Genomic DNA, 20,692 nt, shown 5'->3' on the forward strand with positions numbered 1-20,692 from the left:
GTGCTAAATGTTAAGCTGTGCACAACTCCAAATGTGTTCCTGTTGCTCTGACCTTGGGTAATATAATGATGGCTCAATCTAGCCCTCCTATAGGCTGTTGGAGTTCCTGTCAAATTAATTTTATCTTTCAGGTTAGCAAGGGCCAACCGTTTGATCTGAGGAAATGGGATCCTGAATAAAACAGATAGTTGGAGCAAGAGAGGTGTAACAAAAGTTGTCTATTTATTATTTCTCATATTATACTCCATGACATTTCAAATGTTTGTCCACAATTTTAAAAAAAATGCTTCGAAGTCAACAGTGATACAACAGCAAAGACCTGAGCTAGAATGGTAACAGAGCTCTGTTACAATTCTGACGCTCTGTCCTCTGCCTTGTTCAGTCCTCTCCTTTGTCCACATCCAGTCCAGTCAGGTGCTCTGCACCGATCAGGGCTGACACATCCAAGTCAAGATCAACCTGACCCCAGTTTGTTCTTTTACTCTTCAACCCATTACGGAGTCCTGTTATTGTAGACCATCTGAAAGTGGACAACCACATCCACCGGGTAGTCATCTTGCAGACATCCTGGTAGTTCTCTTTCACTGAGACTCAATGAAAAAGGACACTTTAAACAGTGTATCTGAAAGAGTATGCAGAATAACTACATGAGTTTATTACATTCGGTGAGGGTAATTACAGTGCCTTCAGAAAGTATTCACACCCCTAGACTTTTTCCACATTTCATTGTGTTTCAGACTGAATTTAAAATGGATTAAATTGAGATTGTGTCACTCAACACCCAATAATGTCAAATAGGAATTGTTTTTAGAAATGTTTACAAATTAATGAAAAATTAAAAGCTGATATGTCTTAAGCCAATAAGTATTCAACCCTTTTGTGATCGCAAGCCTTAACTTCAGAAGTAAAAATGTGCTTAACAAGTCACATAATAACTTGCATGGACTCTGTGCGCAATATGTAAGGTCCGGTCCCTCAGTCGTGCTGGGAATTTCAAGCAGATTCAACCACAAAGTCCAGGGAGATTTTCCAATGCCTCGCAAAGAAGGGCACTGATTGGTAGATTGGTTAAAAAAAAACAGAAATTAAATATCCCTTTGAGCATGGTGCAGTTATTAACTACACCTGGATGGTGTATCGATCCACCCAGTCACTACAAAGATAGACGTCCTTCCTAACTCAGTCGCCAAAGAGGAAGGAAACCACTCAGGGATTTCACCATGAGGCCAATGGTGACTTTAAAACAGTTAAGAGTTTAATGGCTGTGATAGGAGATAACTGAGGATGGACCAGCAACATTGTAGTTACTCCACAATACTAACATAAATGACAGTGAAAAGAAGGAAGCCTGTACATAATAAAAAACATGCATCCTGTTTGCAATAAGGCACTAAAGTAATACTGCAAAAACTGTGGCGAAGAAATTATATTTTTGTCCTGAATAGAAAGCGTTATGTTGTTTGGGGCAAATCCAATACAACACATCAGTGAGTACCACTCTCCATATTTTCAAGCATGGTGGTGGCTGCATCATGTTATGATATGCTTGTCATCGGCAAGGACTAGGAAGGTTTTTGGGGGATAAAAAGAAAGAGCTAAGCACAGGCAAAATCCTAGATGTAAAAAAAATTCCAACAGACACTGGGAGACAAATTCCCCTTTCAGAAGGACAATACCCTAAAACACAAGGCCAAATATACACTGGAGTTACTTACCAAGATGACATTGAATGTTCCGAGTGGCCTAATTACAGTTTTGACTAAAATTGGCTTGAAAATCTATGACAAGACTTGAAAATGACTATCTAGCAATGATCAACAACCACCTAGGATCAAGAGAGACGCTCAAGTGTTTTAGTACTTTATCTCTTGACACAATGATGAAAATAATCATGGCCTCTAAACCTTCAAGCCGCATACTGGACCCTATTCCAACTAAACTACTGAAAGAGCTGCTTCCTGTGCTTGGCCCTCCTATGTTGAACATAATAAAACGGCTCTCTATCCACCGGATGTGTACCAAACTCACTAAAAGTGGCAGTAATAAAGCCTCTCTTGAAAAAGCCAAACCTTGACCCAGAAAATATTTTTTTTAAACTATCGGCCTATATCGAATCTTCCATTCCTCACAAATTTTAGAAAAGGCTGTTGCGCAGCAACTCACTGCCTTCCCGAAGACAAACAATGTATACGAAATGCTTCAGTCTGGTTTTAGACCCCATCATAGCACTGAGACTGCACTTGTGAAGGTGGTAAATTACATTTTAATGGCATCAGACCGATGCTCTGCATCTGTCCTCGTGCTCCTAGACCTTAGTGCTGCTTTTGATACCATTGATCACCACATTCTTTTGGAGAGATTGGAAACCCAAATTGGTCTACACGGACGAGTTCTGGCCTGGTTTAGATCTTATCTGTCGGAAAGATATCAGTTTGTCTCTGTGAATGGTTTGTCTGACAAATCAACTGTAAATTTAGGTGTTCCTCAAGGTTCCGTTTTAGGACCATTATTGTTTTCACTATATATTTTACCTCTTGGGGATGTCATTCGAAAACATAATGTTAACTTTCACTGCTATGCAGATGACACACAGCTGTACATTTCAATGAAACATGGTGAAGCCCCAAAATTGCCCTCGCTAGAAGCATGTGTTTCAGACATAAGGAAGTGGATGGCTGCAAACTTTCTACTTTTAAACTCGGACAAAACAGAGATGCTTGTTCTAGGTCCCAAGAAACAAAGAGATCTTCTGTTGAATCTGACAATTAATCTTAATGGTTGTACAGTCGTCTCAAATAAAACTGTGAAGGACCTCGGCGTTACTCTGGACTGTGATCTCTCTTTTGAAGAACATATCAAGACCATTTCAAGGACAGCTTTTTTCCATCTACGTAACATTGCAAAAATCAGAAACTTTCTGTCCAAAAATGATGAAGAAAAATGAATCCATGCTTTTGTCACTTCTAGGTTAGACTACTGCAATGTTCTACTTTCCGGCTACCCGGATAAAGCACTAAATAAACTTCAGTTAGTGCTAAATACAGCTGCTAGAATCCTGACTAGAACCCAAAAAATTTATCATATTACTCCAGTGCTAGCCTCCCTACACTAGCTTCCTGTCAAGGCAAGGGCTGATTTCAAGGTGTTGCTGCTAACCTACAAAGCATTACATGGGCTTGCTCCTACCTATCTCTCTGATTTGGTCCTGCCGTACATACCTACACGTCACAAGACGCAGGCCTCCTAATTGTCCCTAGAATTTCTAAGCAAACAGCTGGAGGCAGGGCTTTCTCAAAGGGGGCTCCATTTTTATGGAATGGTCTGCCTACCCATGTAAGAGACGCAAACTCGGTTTCAACCTTTAAGTCTTTTCAATCATATGATTGAGTGTAGTCTGGCCCAGGAGTGGGAAGGTGAACGGAAAGGCTCTGGAGCAACAAACCGCCCTTGCTGTCTCTGCCTGGCCGGTTCCCCTTTTTCCACTGGGATTCTCTGCCTCTAACCCTATTACAGGGGCTGAGTCACTGGCTTACTGGGGCTCTTTCATACCGTCCCTAGGAGGGGTGCGTCACTTGAGTGGGTTGAGTCACTGATGTGATCTTCCTGTCTGGGTTGGCACCCCCCCTTGGGTTGTGCCGTGGCGGAGATCTTTGTGGGCTATACTCTGCCTTGTCTCAGGATGGTAAGTTGATGATATCCCTGTAGTGGTGTGGGGGCTGTGCTTTGGAAAAGTGGGTGGGGTTATATCCTTCCTGTTTGGCCCTGTCCGGGGGTGTCCTCGGATGGGGCCACAGTGTCTCCTGACCCCTCCTGTATTTATGCTGCAGTAGTTTATGTGTCGGGGGGCTAGGGTCAGTTTGTTATATCTGGAGTACTTCTCCTGTCCTATTCGGTGTCCTGTGTGAATTTAAGTGTCCTCTCTCTAATTCTCTCTTTCTCTCTCTCTCGGAGGACCTGAGCCCTAGGACCATGCCTCAGGACTCCCTACACTGACATGATGACTCCTTGCTGTCCCCAGTCCACTTGGCCGTGCTGCTGCTCCAGTTTCAACTGTTCTGCCTTATTATTATTTGACCATGTTGGTCATTTATGAACATTTGAACATCTTGGCCATGTTCTGTTATAATCTCCACCCGGCACAGCCAGAAGAGGACTGGCCACCCCACATAGCCTGGTTCCTCTCTAGGTTTCTTCCTAGGTTTTGGCCTTTCTAGGGAGTTTTTCCTAGCCACTGTGCTTCTACACCTGCATTGCTTGCCGTTTGGGGTTTTAGGCTGGGTTTCTGTACAGCACTTTGAGATACCAGCTGATGTACGAAGGGCTATATAAATAAATTTGATTTGAACATGACAGAGCTTGAAGAATTTTCTAAAGAACAATGTGCAAATATTGTACAATCCAGGTGTGCAAAGCTCTTAGAGACTTACCCATAAAGACTCACATCTGCAATCGCTGCCAAAGATGATTATAAAATGTATTGAAACAGGGGCTCTAATACTTATCTAATGAAGATATATTAGTGTTTAATTTTCTATAAAGTATTTTTATTTCATTTTATAATTTATTTGTCTTTGACAGAGTATTTTGTGTAGACCGTTGACAAAAAAAGTACAATTACATACATTTTTATCCCACATTGTATCACAACAAAATGTATAAAAAGGTCAAGATGTGTGAATACTTCCTGAAAGCACTGTATACAGAAAATAGAGCACCATTGATAGGTTTACCTGATATGCTCCCCTCTCCACTGGGTGTTTCCAGGGACTCCCATCTCTTGGGAGCAGTTTGCAGAAGGGAGAGGTCATCAGCCCTCAGTGTCAGCAGCAAGTTCTTTCTTCTCAGAAACCTGTACATGTAGATGAGGAAAACTATCTTTCTCACACAAATCAACAATAGGACCTTTTCCAAATGGTAGATTTCAAAATGTGTAATGCCACACACTGAATTGATGCGTTTCAGCTCCAAGCCTTCCTCAGCAGTATGCAGTCGAGAGGCATGCCCACAATAGATCACACACAATGAAAATGTATTGCGCACCCCTAGTACTGGTACAGTAATACAGTGACATAGGAAAGGATACTGTTGACGATAGTAACGCTCCGCATCCTGAAGCCACTCCAACATGTCAGCGATGGATGGAGCGACTGCAGATCTATGGGTGCAGGTAGCTAGGTCAAGGCTGCCTATATTCTGCTCATACAACTGGAACGCACCAGACACCTGATTACTGATAGCATCTCGCACAGACTGGAGAGAACACCTGTAAGAAATATGAGAGTCATTTTTGGTTTCAAAAATGTGTTCAAGCTTTCTCTGCACTATTTTAAAGAGTTTATGGAGTGAGCTACCATTTATCTTACATTTTGTCAGTGAGTTTTCCCAAAACTATGTCCACTGCCTGTATGAGCTTGAAGTGAAGACGCTGGTGCAGATCAGGAAAGGTGTGAAGAGGGGTGTTGGCGATTTGGACCTTTTGAAACGCCCTCAACTGCTCTTCGAGGTTTCCAAGTGAAACCATTAAAGGCTTGCATTCAGCCAAAACTGAATTCCATATTTTCTGATTGTTCTCCAAGATTTGAAAACATTTTTTTAATGTTTGGTAAATCGAAAATAACACAGACTTCGACATTTGGCTAGCTAGTTTAGTTAACACACCTACAACTCAGAACAGCGAAAGCCATGTGGCTGGTGAAAAAAGACAACGAAATTATTTGCTGGAATAAATCTGATACACAGCGAAATAAATAAAACATTCAACTTAATCTAAGAACGGACGATGCCCTTCAAAAATGACTGTCACTTAAATTTTCCAGTCAACATTTGTACCTCCTCACGTTAATTTTATTACATTTCCGGTCAAGTGATCTAAACATGGACGTTCTTCGAAATGATAGGTTAAAAATGGTTCCAAAATGACGTCAAGGTAAAGCGTATCCTTATTGGCTGATCTCTGACACATTCTGAGTCTGCGTGGACATTTTAAAATTTATCCAGCTGGAAAGAGAGGGAGCAGCAGAATTACGTTTCTAACTAGGAAATAAAAAAATACCGTCACCGGGTAAATCATAATGAAATTAAATATGTCAAACAGTTAACCTCAATGTTTAGAATACCAATGCATTTTATGTATTTCAAATCTGAAGTGAAACAGGGACTTTTGAAACGGAGCAGTTTCAATCTGGCTAAATCATGTAAAGTTAGCTAGCTCATGATGCCTGAATAGTTAAACATTAGTTACTACTAGCAACATTTTAGCAGCTTGACTATCCCAAGCACCAATTTACTGTTGGTACCAATGCACAGAGTCACAATGGGACGACCAAAGAAGACGACCAAACAACGTAAAAACCCCAAGTTGGACAAATTGGAGGCTTTTCTCGAAGATTTCGACAGTGAGGGTATGGACCAATGACAAAGAGCATGTATATGCAAGTTAGCTGTTAGCCATTATGTGAATGTTAACGTGGGGTTGGAGAAGTTATACTAACGTTTTTATTTTCAGTGAAAACTGTAGTTGAAAGGCTGAAGGAGAGGACAAACAGCCTCCTGAAAGATGCAGACAACTTCTTCAACATGGCTGTGATCAAGCTGCCTAAAGCAGTGAGGCAGATGAACTGGCTTGAGCATTGTGGTAAGTTAGGTGAAGACTCATGCACCTGATGACAACCACATGGGAAAGGTTGGTTAGAGATACTTTTTTTGTGTGTCACGCACACACACACACACATGCAGTTGAAGTCGGAAGTTTACATACACCTTAGCCAAAAAACATTTAAACTCAGTTTTTCACAATACCTGACATTTAATCTTGGTAAAAAGTCCCTGTCTTAGGTCAGTTAGGATCACTTTATTTTAAGAATGTGAAATGTCAGAAAAATAGTAGAGTGATTTATTTACAATGTTCTTTCTTTCTTTCTTTCACATTCCCAGTGGGTCAGAAGTTTACATACACTCAATTAGTATTTGGTAGCATTGACTTTAAATTGTTTAACTTGGGTCAAATGTTTCTGGTAGCCTTCCACAAGCTTCCCACAATAAGTTGGGTGAATTTTGGCCCGTTCCTCCTGACAGAGCTGGTCTATAGGATTGAGGCCACTCCAATACTTTGACTTTGTTGTCCTTAAGCCATTTTGCCACAACTTTGGAAGTATGCTTGGGGTCATTGTCCACTTGGAACACCCATTTGTGACCAAGCTTTAACTTCCTGACTGATGTCGCTTCAATATATCCACATCATTGTCCTTCCTCATGTTGCCATCTATTTTGTGAAGTGCACCAGTCCCTCCTGCAGCAAAGCACCCCCACAACATGATGCTGCCACCCCCATGCTTCACGGTTGGGATGGTGTTCTTCGGCTTGCAAGCTTCCCCCTTTTTCCTACAAACATAACAATGGTTATTATGGCCAAACAGTAATATTTTTGTTTCATCAGACCAGAGGACATTTCTCCAAAAAGTACAATCTTTGTCCCATGTGCAGTTGCAAACCATAGTCTGGCTTTTTTTTGGCGGTTTTGGAGCAGTGGCTTCTTCCTTGCCGAGCGGCCTTTCAGGTTATGTCGATATTGGACTCGTTTTACTGTGGGTATAGATACTTTTGTACCGGTTTCCTCCAGCATCTTCACAAGGTCCATTGCTACTGTTCTGGGATTGATTTTTACTTTTCGCACCGAAGTACGTTCATCTCTAGGAGACAGAACGCGTCTCCTGCCTGCGCGGTGTGACGGCTGTGTGGTCCCATGGTGTTTATACTTGCGTACTATTGTTTATACAGATGAATGTGGTACCTTCAGGCATTTGGAAATTGCTCCCAAGGATGAACCAGACTTGTGGAGGTCTACAATTGTTTTTCCTGAGATCTTGGCTGATTTCTTTAGATTTTTCCATGATGTCAAACAAAGAGGCACTGAGTTTGAAGGTAGGCCTTGAGATACACTGCTCAAAAAAAGAAAGGGAACACTTAAACAACACAATGTAACTCCAAGTCAATCACACTTCAGTGAAATCAAACTGTCCACTTAGGAAGCAACAATGATTGACAATAAATTTCACATGCTGTTGGGCAAATGGAATAGACAACAGGTGGAAATTATAGGCAATTAGCAAGACACCCCCAATAAAGGAGTGGTTCTGCAGGTGGTAACCACAGACCACTTCTCAGTTCCTATGCTTCCTGGCTGATGTTTTGGTCGGGGGTTGTGCTTACAGCCCAACACCGCGCAGGACGTTTGGCATTTGCCAGAGAACACCAAGATTGGCAAATTCGCCACTGGCGCCCTGTGCTCTTCACAGATGAAAGCAGGTTCACACTGAGCAAGTGACAGAGTCTGGAGACGCCGTAGAGAACGTTCTGCTGCCTGCAACAACATCCAGCATGACCGGTTTGGCGGTGGTTCAGTCATGGTGTGGGGCGGCATTTCTTTGGGGGGCCGCACAGCCCTCCATGTGCTCGCCAGAGGTAGCCTGACTGCCATTAGGTACCGAGATGAGATCCTCAGACCCCTTGTGAGATCATATGCTGGTGCGGTTGGCCCTGGGTTCCTCCTAATGCAAGACAATGCTAGACCTCATGTGGCTGGAGTGTGTCAGCAGTTCCTGCAAGAGGAAGGCATTGATGCTATGGACTGGCCCGCCCGTTCCCCAGACCTGAATCCAATTGAGCACATCTGGGACATCATGCCTCGCTCCATCCACCAACGCCACATTGCACCACAGACTGTCCAGGAGTTGGCGGATGCTTTAGTCCAGGTCTGGGAGGAGATCCCTCAGGAGACCATCCGCCACCTCATCAGGAGCATGCCCAGGCGTTGTTGGGAGGTCATACAGGCACGTGGAGGCCACACACACTACTGAACCTCATTTTGACTTGTTTTAAGGACATTACATCAAAGTTGGATCAGCCTGTAGTGTGGTTTTCCACTTTAATTTTGAGTGTGACACCAAATCCAGACCTCCATGGGTTGATACATTTGATTTCCATTGATAATTTTTTGAGTGATTTTGTTGTCAGCACATTCAACTATGTAAAGAAAAAGGTATTTAATAAGAATATTTCATTCATTCAGATCTAGGATGTTATTTGAGTGTTCCCTTCATTTATTTGAGCACTGTACATCCACAGGCTAATTTGAGTCATTTGGAGGTTTACCTATCAGAAGCTTCTAGAGCCATGACATACTTTCCTGAAATGTTCCAAGCTGTTTAAAGGCACAGTCAACTTACTGTATGTAAACTTCTGACCTTTTGATACAGTGAATTATAAGTGAAATAATCTGTCTGTAAACAATTGTTGGAAGAATTACTTGTCATGCACAAAGTAGATGTCCTAACCGACTTGCCAAAACTATAGTTAAACAATACATTTGTGGAGTGGTTGAGGAAAAAGGGGGAGGCTTGCAAGCCGAAGAACACCATCCCAACCGTGAAACACGGGGGTGGTAGCACCATGTTGTGGGGGTGCTTTGCTGCAGGAGGGACTGGTGCACTTCACAAAATATATGGCATCATGAGGAAGGACAATGATGTGGATATATTGAAGCAACAATTCAAGACATCAGTCAGAAAGTTAAAGCTTGGTCGCGAATGGGTCTTTCAAGTGGACAATGACCCCAAGCATACTTCCAAAGTTGTGGCAAAATGGCTTGAGGACAACAAAGTCAAAGTATTGGAGTGGCCATCACAAAGCTCTGACCTTAATCCTATAGAAAAGTTGTAGGCGTAACTGAAAAAGCATCTGCAAGGAAGGAGGCCTATAAACCTGACTGTCATACCAGCTCTGTCAGGAGGAGTGGGCCAAATTCACCCAACTTATTGTGGGAAGCTTGTGGTAGGCTACCCAAAACGTTTGACCCAAGTTCAACAATTTAAAGGCAATGCTACCAAATACTAATTGAGTGTATGTAAATATCTGACCCACTTGGAATGTGATGAAATAAATAAAACCTGAAATAAATCATTCTCTCTACTCTTATTCTGACTTTTCACATTCTTAAAATAAAGTGCATGGCTGTGTGCTCGATTTCAATCTCCATTGACAAACATTGGCAGAAGAATGGCCTTACTGAAGAGCTCAGTGTCTTTCAACGTGGCAGTGTCATAGGATGCAACTTTTCCAACAAGTCAGGTTGTCAAAATTCTACCCTGGTAAAGCTGCCCAGGTCAACTGTAAGTGTTGTTATTGTGAAGTTAACGTATAGGAGCAACAACAGCTCAGCTGTGCAGTGGTAGGCCACACAAGCTCAGAACAGGCCCGCTGAAGCGCGTAAAAATTGTCTTTCCTCAGTTGCAAATCTCACTACCGAGTTCCAAACTGCCTCTGGAAGCAGCGTCCGCACAAAATGTTCATCGGAAGCTTCATGGAATGGGTTTCCATGGCCGAGCAGCCGCACATAAGCCTAATTTCACCATGCACAACGCCATTTAACTCTGGAGTAGTGGAAACGCGTTCTCTGGAGTGATGAATCACTCTTCAGAATCTGACAGTCCGATGGACTAATCTGGGTTTGGCGGTGCCAGGAGAATGCTACCTGCCTGAATGCATAGTGCCAACTGTAACGTTTGGTGGAGGAATATTGGTCTGGGGCTGTTTTTAATGGTTTGAGCTAGGTCCCTTAGTTCCAGTGAAGGGAAATCTTAAAGCTACAGCATACAATGACATTCCAGATGATTCTGTCCTTCCAACTTTGTGGCAACAGTTTGGGGAAGGTGCTTTTCTGTTTCAGCATGACAATGCCCCTGTATACAAAGCGAGGTGCATACAGAAATGGTTTGTTGAGACCGGTGTGGAAGATCTTGACTGGCCTGCACAGAGCCCTGAACTTAACCACAAACACCTTTGGGATAAAATGTTGGGCCTAATTGCCCGACCTCACTAATTCTCGTGACTGAATGGAAGCAAGTTCCCGCAGCAGTGTTCCAACATCTAGTGGAAAGCCTTCCCAGAAGAGTGGGGGCTGTTATTGCAGCAAAGGGGAGACCTCCTCCATATTAATGCCCATGATTTTGGAATGAGATGTTCGAGTATGTGTCCACGTACTTTTGGTCATGTAGTGTATGTTGTGTACGTTTGTCAGATAAAACGTCTCCTTTATCCCCTCAGGGTCAGAGAAACCAAAGTCACCGGTGGAGGATGTCAAGGTGAGTTTTCTACACTGAACCAAAATATAAACTTAACAATTGAAGATTTTACTGAGTTACAGTTCATATAAGGAAATCAGTCAATTGAAATACATTTGTTAGGCCGTGATCAATGGAGTTCACATGACTGGGAATACAAAATATGCATCTGTTGGTCACAGGTACCTTTAAAAAAAGGTAGGGGTGTAAGAATTGTAGAAAATAATACACAACGCAGAGTACTAACGGTCAAGAGGGTACTAGCCAGAGGTGGACTCGAGTCACAAATATGATGACCTGCAACTCGACTTTGACTTTAACACTAATGACTCTTGACTTGGACTTGAGCCTTATGACTCGACCTGACTTGATACCCTCCCCCAAGCCCAAATATAAAAAATTATGCTATTTTAAAGTGTGCAGCGCATAAACTCTTCATTTAATGGATTACAGTTTGAATCGGACAGCAGCCAATCAAATTGTGCTAGCTGAGAAAAAGTTGTGCATGGTAGTGCAGAGGAACGTCAGCGGGTGAATTCAGATGGATCCCTTGGAAAGATGATACCCTAAATGATTATTTTCGGATATAAAGACGACAGTGTATCAACCAAAAAAATGGATTGCAACTTGCAAAACATGCGGGAAGAAAATTACAGACGGAGGCGCAACAACCAACTTTGTTCGACATTTGAAGCTGCACAAAGAATGGTAAATCGTGGCTAATATAGCCGACAGCTATATATAACTTTGCTAGTGTAGCATAACTTAACGTTAAATCAATGAGCCTCCACACAGTCAGTCAGTGCAGGAACGTGATCATTGCACCCAAGATGGAGCTACAACTGGCTAGGCAGTTGGTAGCCTAAATCCTGCCTGATGGTACTGCTGTTCCTAAAACCATTGACATACGTTAGCCTACTGTAACCACACAGAGAGGGAATGTGTGTGTTACGGTTGGGCGATTGCGATCCTCCATAGTCAATCACTATTCGGGGTGGGGGGGCTTTCTCATGGCCACCCATGTATTTCTATGGAAATATAACGTTTATTTGGAAATTAATAAATACACTGCTCAAAAAAATAAAGGGAACACTATAAAATAACACATCCTAGATTTGAATGAATGAAATATTCTTATTAAATACTTTTTTCTTTACATAGTTGAATGTGCTGACAACAAAATCACACAAATGATCAATGGAAATCAAATTTATCAACCCATGGAGGTCTGGATTTGGAGTGACACTCAAAATTAAAGTGGAAAACCACACTACAGGCTGATCCAACTTTGATGTAATGTCCTTAAATCAAGTCAAACTGAGGCTCAATAGTGTGTGTGGCCTCCACGTGCCTGTATGACCTCCCTACAACGCCTGGGCATGCTCTTGATGAGGTGGCGGATGGTCTCCTGAGGGATCTCCTCCCTTGGATTCAGGTCTGGGGAACGGGCGGGCCAGTCCATAGCATCAATGCCTTCCTCTTGCAGGAACTGCTGACACACTCCAGCCACATGAGGTCTAGCATTGTCTTGCATTAGGAGGAACCCAGGGCCAACCGCACCAGCATATGGTCTCACAAGGGGTCTGAGGATCTCATCTCGGTACCTAATGGCAGTCAGGCTACCTCTGGCGAGCACATGGAGGGCTGTGTGGCCCCCCAAAGAAATGACTGACCCACCGCCAAACCGGTCATGCTGGAGGATGTTGCAGGCAGCAGAACGTTCTCCACGGCGTCTCCAGACTCTGTCACGTCTGTCACGTGCTCAGTGTGAACCTGCTTTCATCTGTGAAGAGCACAGGGCGCCAGTGGCGATTTTGCCAATCTTGGTGTTCTCTGGCAAATGCCAAAAGTCCTGCACAGTGTTGGGCTGTAAGCTCAACCCCCACCTGTGGCCGTCGGGCCCTCATACCACCCTCATGGAGTCTGTTTCTGACTGTTTGAGCATTCATATTTGTGGCCTGCTGGAGGTCATTTTGCAGGGCCCTGGCAGTGCTCCTCCTGCTCCTCCTTGCACAAAGGCGGAGGTAGTAGTCCTGCTGCTGGGTTGTTGCCCTCCTACGGCCTCCTCCACGTCTCCTGATGTACTGGCCTGTCTCCTGGTAGCGCCTCCATGCTCTGGACACTACGCTGACAGACACAGCAAACCTTCTTGACACAGCTCGCATTGATGTGCCATCCTGGATGAGCTGCACTACCTGAGCCACTTGTGTGGGTTGTAGACTCCGTCTCATGCTACCACTAGAGTGAAAGCACCGCCAGCATTCAAAAAGTGACCAAAACATCAGCCAGGAAGCATAGGAACTGAGAAGTGGTCTGTGGTTACCACCTGCAGAACCACTCCTTTATTGGGGGTGTCTTGCTAATTGCCTATAATTTCCACCTGTTGTCTATTCCATTTGCACAACAGCATGTGAAATTTGTCAATCAGTGTTGCTTCCTAAGTGGACAGTTTGATTTCACAGAAGTGTGATTGACTTGGCGTTACATTGTGTTGTTTAAGTGTTCCCTTTATTTTTTTGAGCAGTGTGTGTATATAGGTATTTTTAAAAGCATTCATGATTTGCGTAAATCTTATATACTAACTATTACTCTTGTTAAAAATATGAAATGGTAATACATTTGGTGAAGAGCACATTGACTTGTTTAGGACTCTAAGTTTAGGACTTGAGACTTGACTCGGACTTGCCTGTTTTGACTTGGGACTTGAGTGCTAAGACTTGAGACTTACTTGAAAAACAATGACTTGGTCCCACCTCTGGTACTAACGGTATCAATGGAAATAGTGTTTTTTCTGTAATAGGGAGTTAATGGTTAACGGGTCAGACATGGGAGGAATTTGTCAAGGCATTGAGCCTGAAACAGGATACTTGTTATTTGGCCATTGGCCCAGTTCTATTGCAAGGAATTCTAATTGGTCAACCACAGGCTAGGGTTGGGTTATAAAACTACATCCCGTCCCTTTGTTCTGTGGAGAGAATCACTCAGGACAGGGGAGAATGAACATCTACTTCTCAGCATAACATCTATGATTTGTCCTTTTTTGAATGAACCTATTTTTCTCCCCCTGATTTGCATTAGTCTGTGTTTTTGAAGAGTAACATCAACTGCTAACACTTGGTGCCGTCACCCGAATGAATTGGTCTTGAACAACAAGGAAAAACTCAACTGTGTTGATCCAGGGAAAAGAGAGGGCTGAGCACAAACCACCACGGGAGTCGACTCTTAATCTCCTGATTGACTGCTAACAAGGGCGTGGATCAGAAAACCAGTCAGTATCTAGTGTGACCACCATTTACCTCATGCAGCAAGACATCTCCTTTGCGTATAGTTAATCAAGCTGTTGATTGTGGAATGTTGTCTTACACCTCTTCAATGGCTGTGCGAAGTTAATGAATATTGTCGGTTACTGGAACACGCTGTCATACACGTCGATCCAGAGCATCCCAAACATGCTCAATGCGTGACATGTCTGAGTATGCAGGCCATGGACGACAATGGGCACCAGGATCTCGTCATATCTCTGTCCAATAAAATTAAAATGCAATTGTGTTTGTTGTCCTTAGCTTACACCTGCCCATATCATAACCCCACCGATACCATGGGGCACTTTGTTCACAACATTGACATCGGCCATTTTCCCGGTACAGTTGGAACCGGGATTAATCCGTAAAGGGCACACCTCTCCAGTGGCCATCGAAGGTGAGCATTTGCCGACTCAAGTTGTTTATGTTGCCGGATTGCAGTCAGGTCAAGATCCTGGTGAGGATGACGAGCACGCAGATGAGCTTCCCTGAGAAAGAAAAATCTTTGGTTGTGTAAACCCACAGTTTAATCCGCAGGTGAAGAAGCCGGATGTGGAGGTCCTGGGCTAGAGTGGTTACTCATGGTCTGCAGTTGTGAGGCCGGTTGGACATATTGCTAAATAATTTAAAACAATGTTGGAGGTGGCTTATGGTAGAGAAATTAACATTAAATTATCTGTCATCAGCTCTGGTGGACATTCCTGCAGTCAGTATGCCAATTGCACGCTTCCTCAACTTGAGACATCTGTACACAACTGCACATTTTAGTGGCTTTTTATTGTCCCCGGCACAAGGTGCACCTGTGTAATGATCATGCTGTTTAATCAGCTTCTTGATAGGTATGGCATATCAGGTGGATGGATTATCTTGGCAAGTAGAAATGCTCACTAACAGATGTAAACATTTGTGTAAAATTCTAGAAGCCTTTTGTGCGTATGGAAAATCGTATTTTATTTCCGCTCATGAAACATGGGAAAAACTTTGAATGTTTTATATTTTTGTTCAGTATAAATTAAAATGGAATATTTCATCAACTGTCAGTTAAGTCTGGCCATGGTTTTGACACAACATCAAGTGCCACCCACACAGTCTCTGTTCACTCTATTTGTCTTCTTCCAGAAATTAGAGGAGGCTGCACAAGTGGAGAGCATCATGGCTGAAGTCCATACTATTCTGCCCAAGACTGCTAAAAAAGGCAAGTCTCTTTGCTATACTGCATACCTGTTGTTATGTGTCTGACTCTTTTTAGAATCCCACTGGATGGCCTCCCGAGTGGCGCAGCGGTCAAAGGCACTGCTTCTCAGTGCTAGAGGCGTCACTACTGACCCGGGTTTGATCCCGGCCTGTATCACAACTGGCCGTGATTGGGAGTCCCATAGGGCAGCGCAACAATTGGCCGGGTTAGGGGAGGGTTTGGCCGGGTAGACCGTCATTGTAAAATAATAATTTCTTAACTGACTTTCCTAGGTAGATAAAGGTTACATTTTAAAAGTTGCAGTGCTTGAGGTGTCACTACAGACCCGGGTTCGATCCCAGGCTGTATCACAACCGGCTGTGACCGGGAGTCCCGTAGGGCGCCGCACAATTGGCCCAGCGTCGCCCGGGTTAGGTCGTCAGTTAAAGTGTTTCCTCCGACACATTGGTGCGGCTGGCTTTCGGGTTAAGTGGACGGGTGTTAAGAAGCGCGGTTAGGTGGGTCATGGTGGGACTCGACCTTCGCCTTGGGGAGAAATGCAACGGAAAGGGATCCCACTGAATGTTCAACTTATTCTGCTCCACTGCAGTAACGTCGAAAAGCGGTGAAGTCAGGACAAGTTCAGAGGATGAGGAGAACACTATTATCGCCAGCGGGAAGAAGGTTAGTGATGTATTCATTGGCAAGGTTAGGGAGACTTATCGTGTGTTTAGTTTCAGAAGACTCAATGTAGTCCTCAAAAGCCTCCTTTCTTTAGGCTTTTAAATTTTTATTCCAAATTATAGCAATAGCCCATATCAGTATTAGTACCGCCCATGTTTAATTCAAACCTGCACTGTTGCCACATGGTCCAATTCTCAGGGTAAATCAACTAGGAAACCTCTGTCAAAGAGGGCCAAAGCACTGTCAGTCAGCAAGCAGAACACCTCCATCAAAAAGTAAGACCCTTTCCTCAGCCAAAATCTGCTAATATTTTTGTATGTGTTGGTGTGTGTTTTATGGATGTATGCATGCAAATAACTTTCTGATATTCATTTGCCACTTGTGTTCAGGACCAGTAGGAAGCCACTGGTCACTTCTACTAGGAACATGCTGGACAGCTCCCTGATGGGCCCTACCCCCCTCATCACACCACGCTTCGACTCCTGGTAAACTGGCAGAGGGTGATGTTCTGTTTTTAATGAGATTAGTTGGGTTTGTCCTTAACGAGTGTTTCCTAAAGCTGGTTTGTGGTTAGAGAACGGTCTTTCCAGTCTTTCCCCTAGTTACATTTTCCAGGCGGGATACGAAGGCCCCCAAAGCAACATTGGGTACCACTGTGCTAGTGGACACTGCTTCACTTGTTGTCAAATACCTCAGGCTTCCCAAGACCCCGGCGACGAGGATACCCCGCCACAAGGAGAGGGTGTACAGCATCTCTGTCAACGGCTCCCCCATCTCAGAAGGTGGTAATGATATCGTCATCAATGTCCCTGTGGGGAACGGAGTGGTAAGCAGGCTGCCATCAGCCTTCCAGTTTTAGACTGGTCCTTTCTGAACAGTATGTGTGACCATCGGACTTGGATAAATACCCTCACTAACTCCTCTGACTGTTTGCGTGTTCATGTTACTTGTGTAAAATGTGTCAACCTGATTATTATTGTTTTATTGTCACACACCGGATAGGTGCAGTGAAATTGACACACTTCCTGTGTGTCGATAAGGTTAATCTGCTGACCTAGAGTTTTTGGTTCCAGAGCATTCAGCTGCTGGCCAGTCAGATGGACACTGTGGACCTGGGACAGCTGGATGAGACGGCCATAACGAGCATTCGTCTGCTACAGGTATGGTCTTCACTAGGGCTGTCGCGGTCACCGTATTACCACCACACCGGCAGTCATGAAAGCAGTTAAATTGCACGTGACTGAGTCATGCACTCAGGACATGTTGGTAAGTACCCTGACAAACATCGGGTCGTTAATGGCCTGGTACTCTGGGCTGTCCCTCTAACCGCTCTGACATCAATGCAAATGAAATCGAAAATCACATCAAACGCTTATCATCAAAATAGTATCATGCTTTTAAAATCACCTCACTGTGATGAATTTGGAGAAAGAAGTTCAGCAGCAGGTTGAAAAAGTGTAAAACATGTTTGTGGATGTTTCAAAGCCTAACACAAGGAAATGGACAACGCTTTCCAAGGTGATGATTCATTCAAAACAACCTGAGCTTATGCATAGGCTTATGAGCCCAGGCCTGAAAACTCTGAATAAAAACGTGCTGCCTCCATTCACTATTTGAGCGTGGATGACGTCTGTTTTCTTCCCTTGCTCATTTGATTAACTGGCCATTCTAAATCGAAACTAATTTGACATATTAAAGACAAGATTAAATGGAGAAGTCTGATGGGGTAAAATATGATCACTTGATGAGAGAACAGCTGTGCAGCCTGGAGGCAAGGACCAGAGCGAAGGCTTCTTTTGCTACTTTCTCTAATCAACAGCCTATAGTCGCACCACGCAGCCCGTATATGATTTGAATGCAGTGTTTGTTTTTTGCCAGGCATAATGGGACCCATCTGTCCATACAACATTCTTCCAAAAGTCTTGATCACCCACCCGGGTGCGTTTTGGCAAACTTGAGTCAACTTTATGGATGAGATGGTTCCCATTATGCCTGGTGAAAACCAAACACTGCATTTCACAGTAAGAACCTCATCAACAGTCAAGTATGGTGGTGGTAGTGGGATGGTTTGAGGAAGCTTTGCTGCCTCGGGACCTGGGTGACTTGCCTTAATAGAAGGAACCATGAATTCTGCAGGAGAACATCACACTGAGCTGCTTCTTTCTTTTCTTTGTATGCTCAGGTTCCCTTAACCTAATATTTGATATTCGTTGAAGATCCGTTAACATTCAGTAAACAATATGCAAAAATAGAGAATCAGAAAGGGGGCAAATGCTTTTTCACAGCACTTTATATATGTTTGTATGATTGCCTAACATTAGCCATGTGTATTTAGCTGGTTTGAAATGGGTTTTCTTTGTAAAAGCTGAGTAGCTGTTACATCAAACTCATGTTCACATTGCTCTCCACAGAACCGTCTCGCAACGCTGTGTGAAACAGCCGAGTGACCGCTGCACCTTCAGTCCCAGCATTTTTCTCCCCAATTTCGATCTTGTCTCATCGCTGCAACTCCCCGACAGTCTCGGGAGAGGTGAAGGTCGAGTCGCGCGTCGTCCAAAACATCACCTGCGCTTCTTAAACACCTGCCCACTTAACCCGGAAGCCAGCTACACCAATGTGTCGGCGGAAACACTGTTCGACCAACGTCTGAGGCGAAGGAGTCGCTAGAGTGTGATGAGCCAAGTAAAACACCCCCAGCTAAACCCTCCCCTAACCCGGACGACACTGGGCCAATTGTGCGCAGCCCAATGGGACTCGCGGCCGGTTGTGAAGTCCCAGCATTTTTGTTGTTGTACAAGATTCACATTTTTAAATGTTTTTTAACACTACTGTCTGTATATTTCTATTTTAATACATAGTTATGTTTATCTGTCAAGTCTGCATCAGGGTGTTTATCGTTGCATTCTTTTCGCTTAAAATCTTTGATTCTTAAATCAGTCAGGCATGATCTTGAGATACTATTTCTCAGGGATGCTCAATGCCTGCAGTAAGGGAATGTTCTAGTCTTCCATGATAGTGATTTATATAATGTCAAGGTTGTAAATATGACCAAAATGAATAAACCCTAACTACACCCTTCCCCTCATAGTCAAGCATAACATGTTTGAAACTCATTTGGGAGCCTGTTATTGTCAATGCTATATCTATTGGCCTGTCTCATCAATACAGCTTTGTCTGCACTATAGTGGTGGTTGTGCCAGTTCAATGTGTGTTGTAACTACGGCCCATGTATTTTAGATTTGTGGTATTTGGACAATTCTGTTTTTAAAAGTAAATATGCTGTTTTGTTCAGTTATTTTCCTTACGTGTAATCTCTTTCTGGGGAACGTCTTAATTTGTGTGACGGAAGTTGGGACCGCTGTTTGGGGGAGGGGGTTGTGGCTCTGTAGGCTTTCAGATCTAGGCCTACATGAAGCTCTGGTCGTACTAGTAATAAAGTACAGAAATACAAGTGTCTTTTTCATGTTCTCTTGTTGCCATAATATGCTGTAGTCAGAAACAACTGGACATTACTGTTTGCCTGCATTGATTCCGTGAGACAGACATTACTCCCATGGAATTCAATTCGTGTCCCTGATACCCATTTCAGACAGGTGTGGTATATAATCTCTACAATATCAGGCAATGGGATTTGAACTGTAGATTATTGACAATCCCAAAATATATCCTCTTGGGGGAAAAAAGAGACTAATAGCCTAGTCAATGTCAAAGCAGTAACTGACGAAACGTCACACTCCATAGCAATCTAAATTGTGTTGTTAGTATGTTTTAGTTGCAAGATGGTTCATGATAAATGTCTAAATTAACTACTCAAATCACATTCCCTGTAACCGGCATTTGGAACTACTATTAAACATATTGCAACACCCCTTTTGTTAGTGTTTGGATTGCTTGTATGTTTTTCATTATAAACTGGGTGGTTAGAGCCCTGAATGCTGATTGGCTGAAAGCTGTGGTATATCAGACCGTATACCATGGGTATGGCAAAACCTTTCTTTTTACTGCTCTAATTACGTTGGTAACCAGTTTAGCAGTAAAGCAACTCGGGTGTTTGGTATATTTCCAATATACCACAGCTTAGGGCTGTATCCGGGCACTCTGTGTGGCGTCACGCTTAAGAACAGCCCGTAGCCTGGAATGGTGACTATATACCACACCCCCTTGGGCCTTATTGCTTAGTTTTACTTTAGTAAGTACTTCAGTACGTTGCCCTTTGACTTTTTTCAGTTTGTTACGTTACAGCCTTATTCTAAAATGTATTAAAATCAATCTACACACAATACCCCATAATGACGAAGCAAAAACAAAGCTTTTAGAATGTTTTACAAATTTATAAAAATGACCCTTTACTCAGTACTTTGTTGAAGCATCTTTGGCAGCTATTACACCCTCAAGTCTTCTTTGGTATGACGCTA

At 43.3% G+C, this 20,692-nt stretch overlaps 2 protein-coding genes across 5 annotated transcripts; one reads left to right on the forward strand and one right to left on the reverse strand.

The window, feature by feature from the left end:
- Positions 1–199: 199 nt before the first annotated feature.
- Positions 200–5,906, reverse strand: airim (AFG2 interacting ribosome maturation factor). The gene is made up of 4 exons (XM_021562050.3): positions 5,364–5,906; positions 5,084–5,263; positions 4,731–4,849; positions 200–622 (listed from the first exon to the last, which is right to left on the reverse strand). Exons 1-4 carry the CDS (start codon positions 5,630–5,632, stop codon positions 582–584), a joined length of 609 nt encoding a protein of 202 aa, XP_021417725.3. The 5' UTR covers positions 5,633–5,906; the 3' UTR covers positions 200–581.
- A 61-nt stretch (positions 5,907–5,967) lies between these two features.
- LOC110489309 (borealin) lies at positions 5,968–20,145 on the forward strand. Of its 4 annotated transcripts, none has more exons than XM_021562023.3 (11): positions 5,968–6,061; positions 6,307–6,401; positions 6,506–6,634; positions 11,101–11,138; positions 15,539–15,614; positions 16,204–16,277; positions 16,476–16,552; positions 16,667–16,762; positions 16,974–17,103; positions 17,351–17,437; positions 18,689–20,145. In XM_021562023.3, the coding sequence occupies exons 2-11, from the start codon at positions 6,314–6,316 to the stop codon at positions 18,722–18,724; spliced, it is 831 nt and encodes a 276-aa protein (XP_021417698.1). In that variant the 5' UTR covers positions 5,968–6,061; positions 6,307–6,313; the 3' UTR covers positions 18,725–20,145. The 4 variants fall into 4 exon arrangements, 3 of the variants coding, with proteins under 3 accessions (XP_021417698.1, XP_021417697.1, XP_090084301.1); XR_016493634.1 differs by adding an exon at positions 14,681–14,816 and having other exon boundaries at positions 5,976–6,401; XM_021562022.3 differs by having other exon boundaries at positions 5,968–6,401.
- Positions 20,146–20,692: the final 547 nt, after the last annotated feature.

Source organism: Oncorhynchus mykiss, chromosome 30 (genome assembly GCF_057628025.1).
Source record: "Oncorhynchus mykiss isolate SJ-2025 chromosome 30, ASM5762802v1, whole genome shotgun sequence".
In the NCBI taxonomy this organism is placed as follows: Eukaryota; Metazoa; Chordata; class Actinopteri; order Salmoniformes; family Salmonidae; genus Oncorhynchus; species Oncorhynchus mykiss.

Bases quoted from the DNA above. Each gene is read 5' to 3' on its own strand.
- airim (XM_021562050.3), bottom strand. From the start codon at position 5,632: ATGTCGAAGTCTGTGTTATTTTCGATTTACCAAACATTAAAAAAATGT. The intron at 4,850-5,083 runs GTATCCTTTCCT...CTACATGTACAG, and splicing joins GAGCGTTACTATCGTCAACA to GTTTCTGAGAAGAAAGAACT. The intron at 623-4,730 runs GTAAACCTATCA...ATACTCTTTCAG, and splicing joins TGGAGAGGGGAGCATATCAG to ATACACTGTTTAAAGTGTCC.
- LOC110489309 (XM_021562022.3), top strand. From the start codon at position 6,299: ATGCACAGAGTCACAATGGGACGACCAAAGAAGACGACCAAACAACGT. The intron at 11,139-15,538 runs GTGAGTTTTCTA...GTCTTCTTCCAG, and splicing joins CACCGGTGGAGGATGTCAAG to AAATTAGAGGAGGCTGCACA. The intron at 17,104-17,350 runs GTAAGCAGGCTG...TTTTGGTTCCAG, and splicing joins TCCCTGTGGGGAACGGAGTG to AGCATTCAGCTGCTGGCCAG.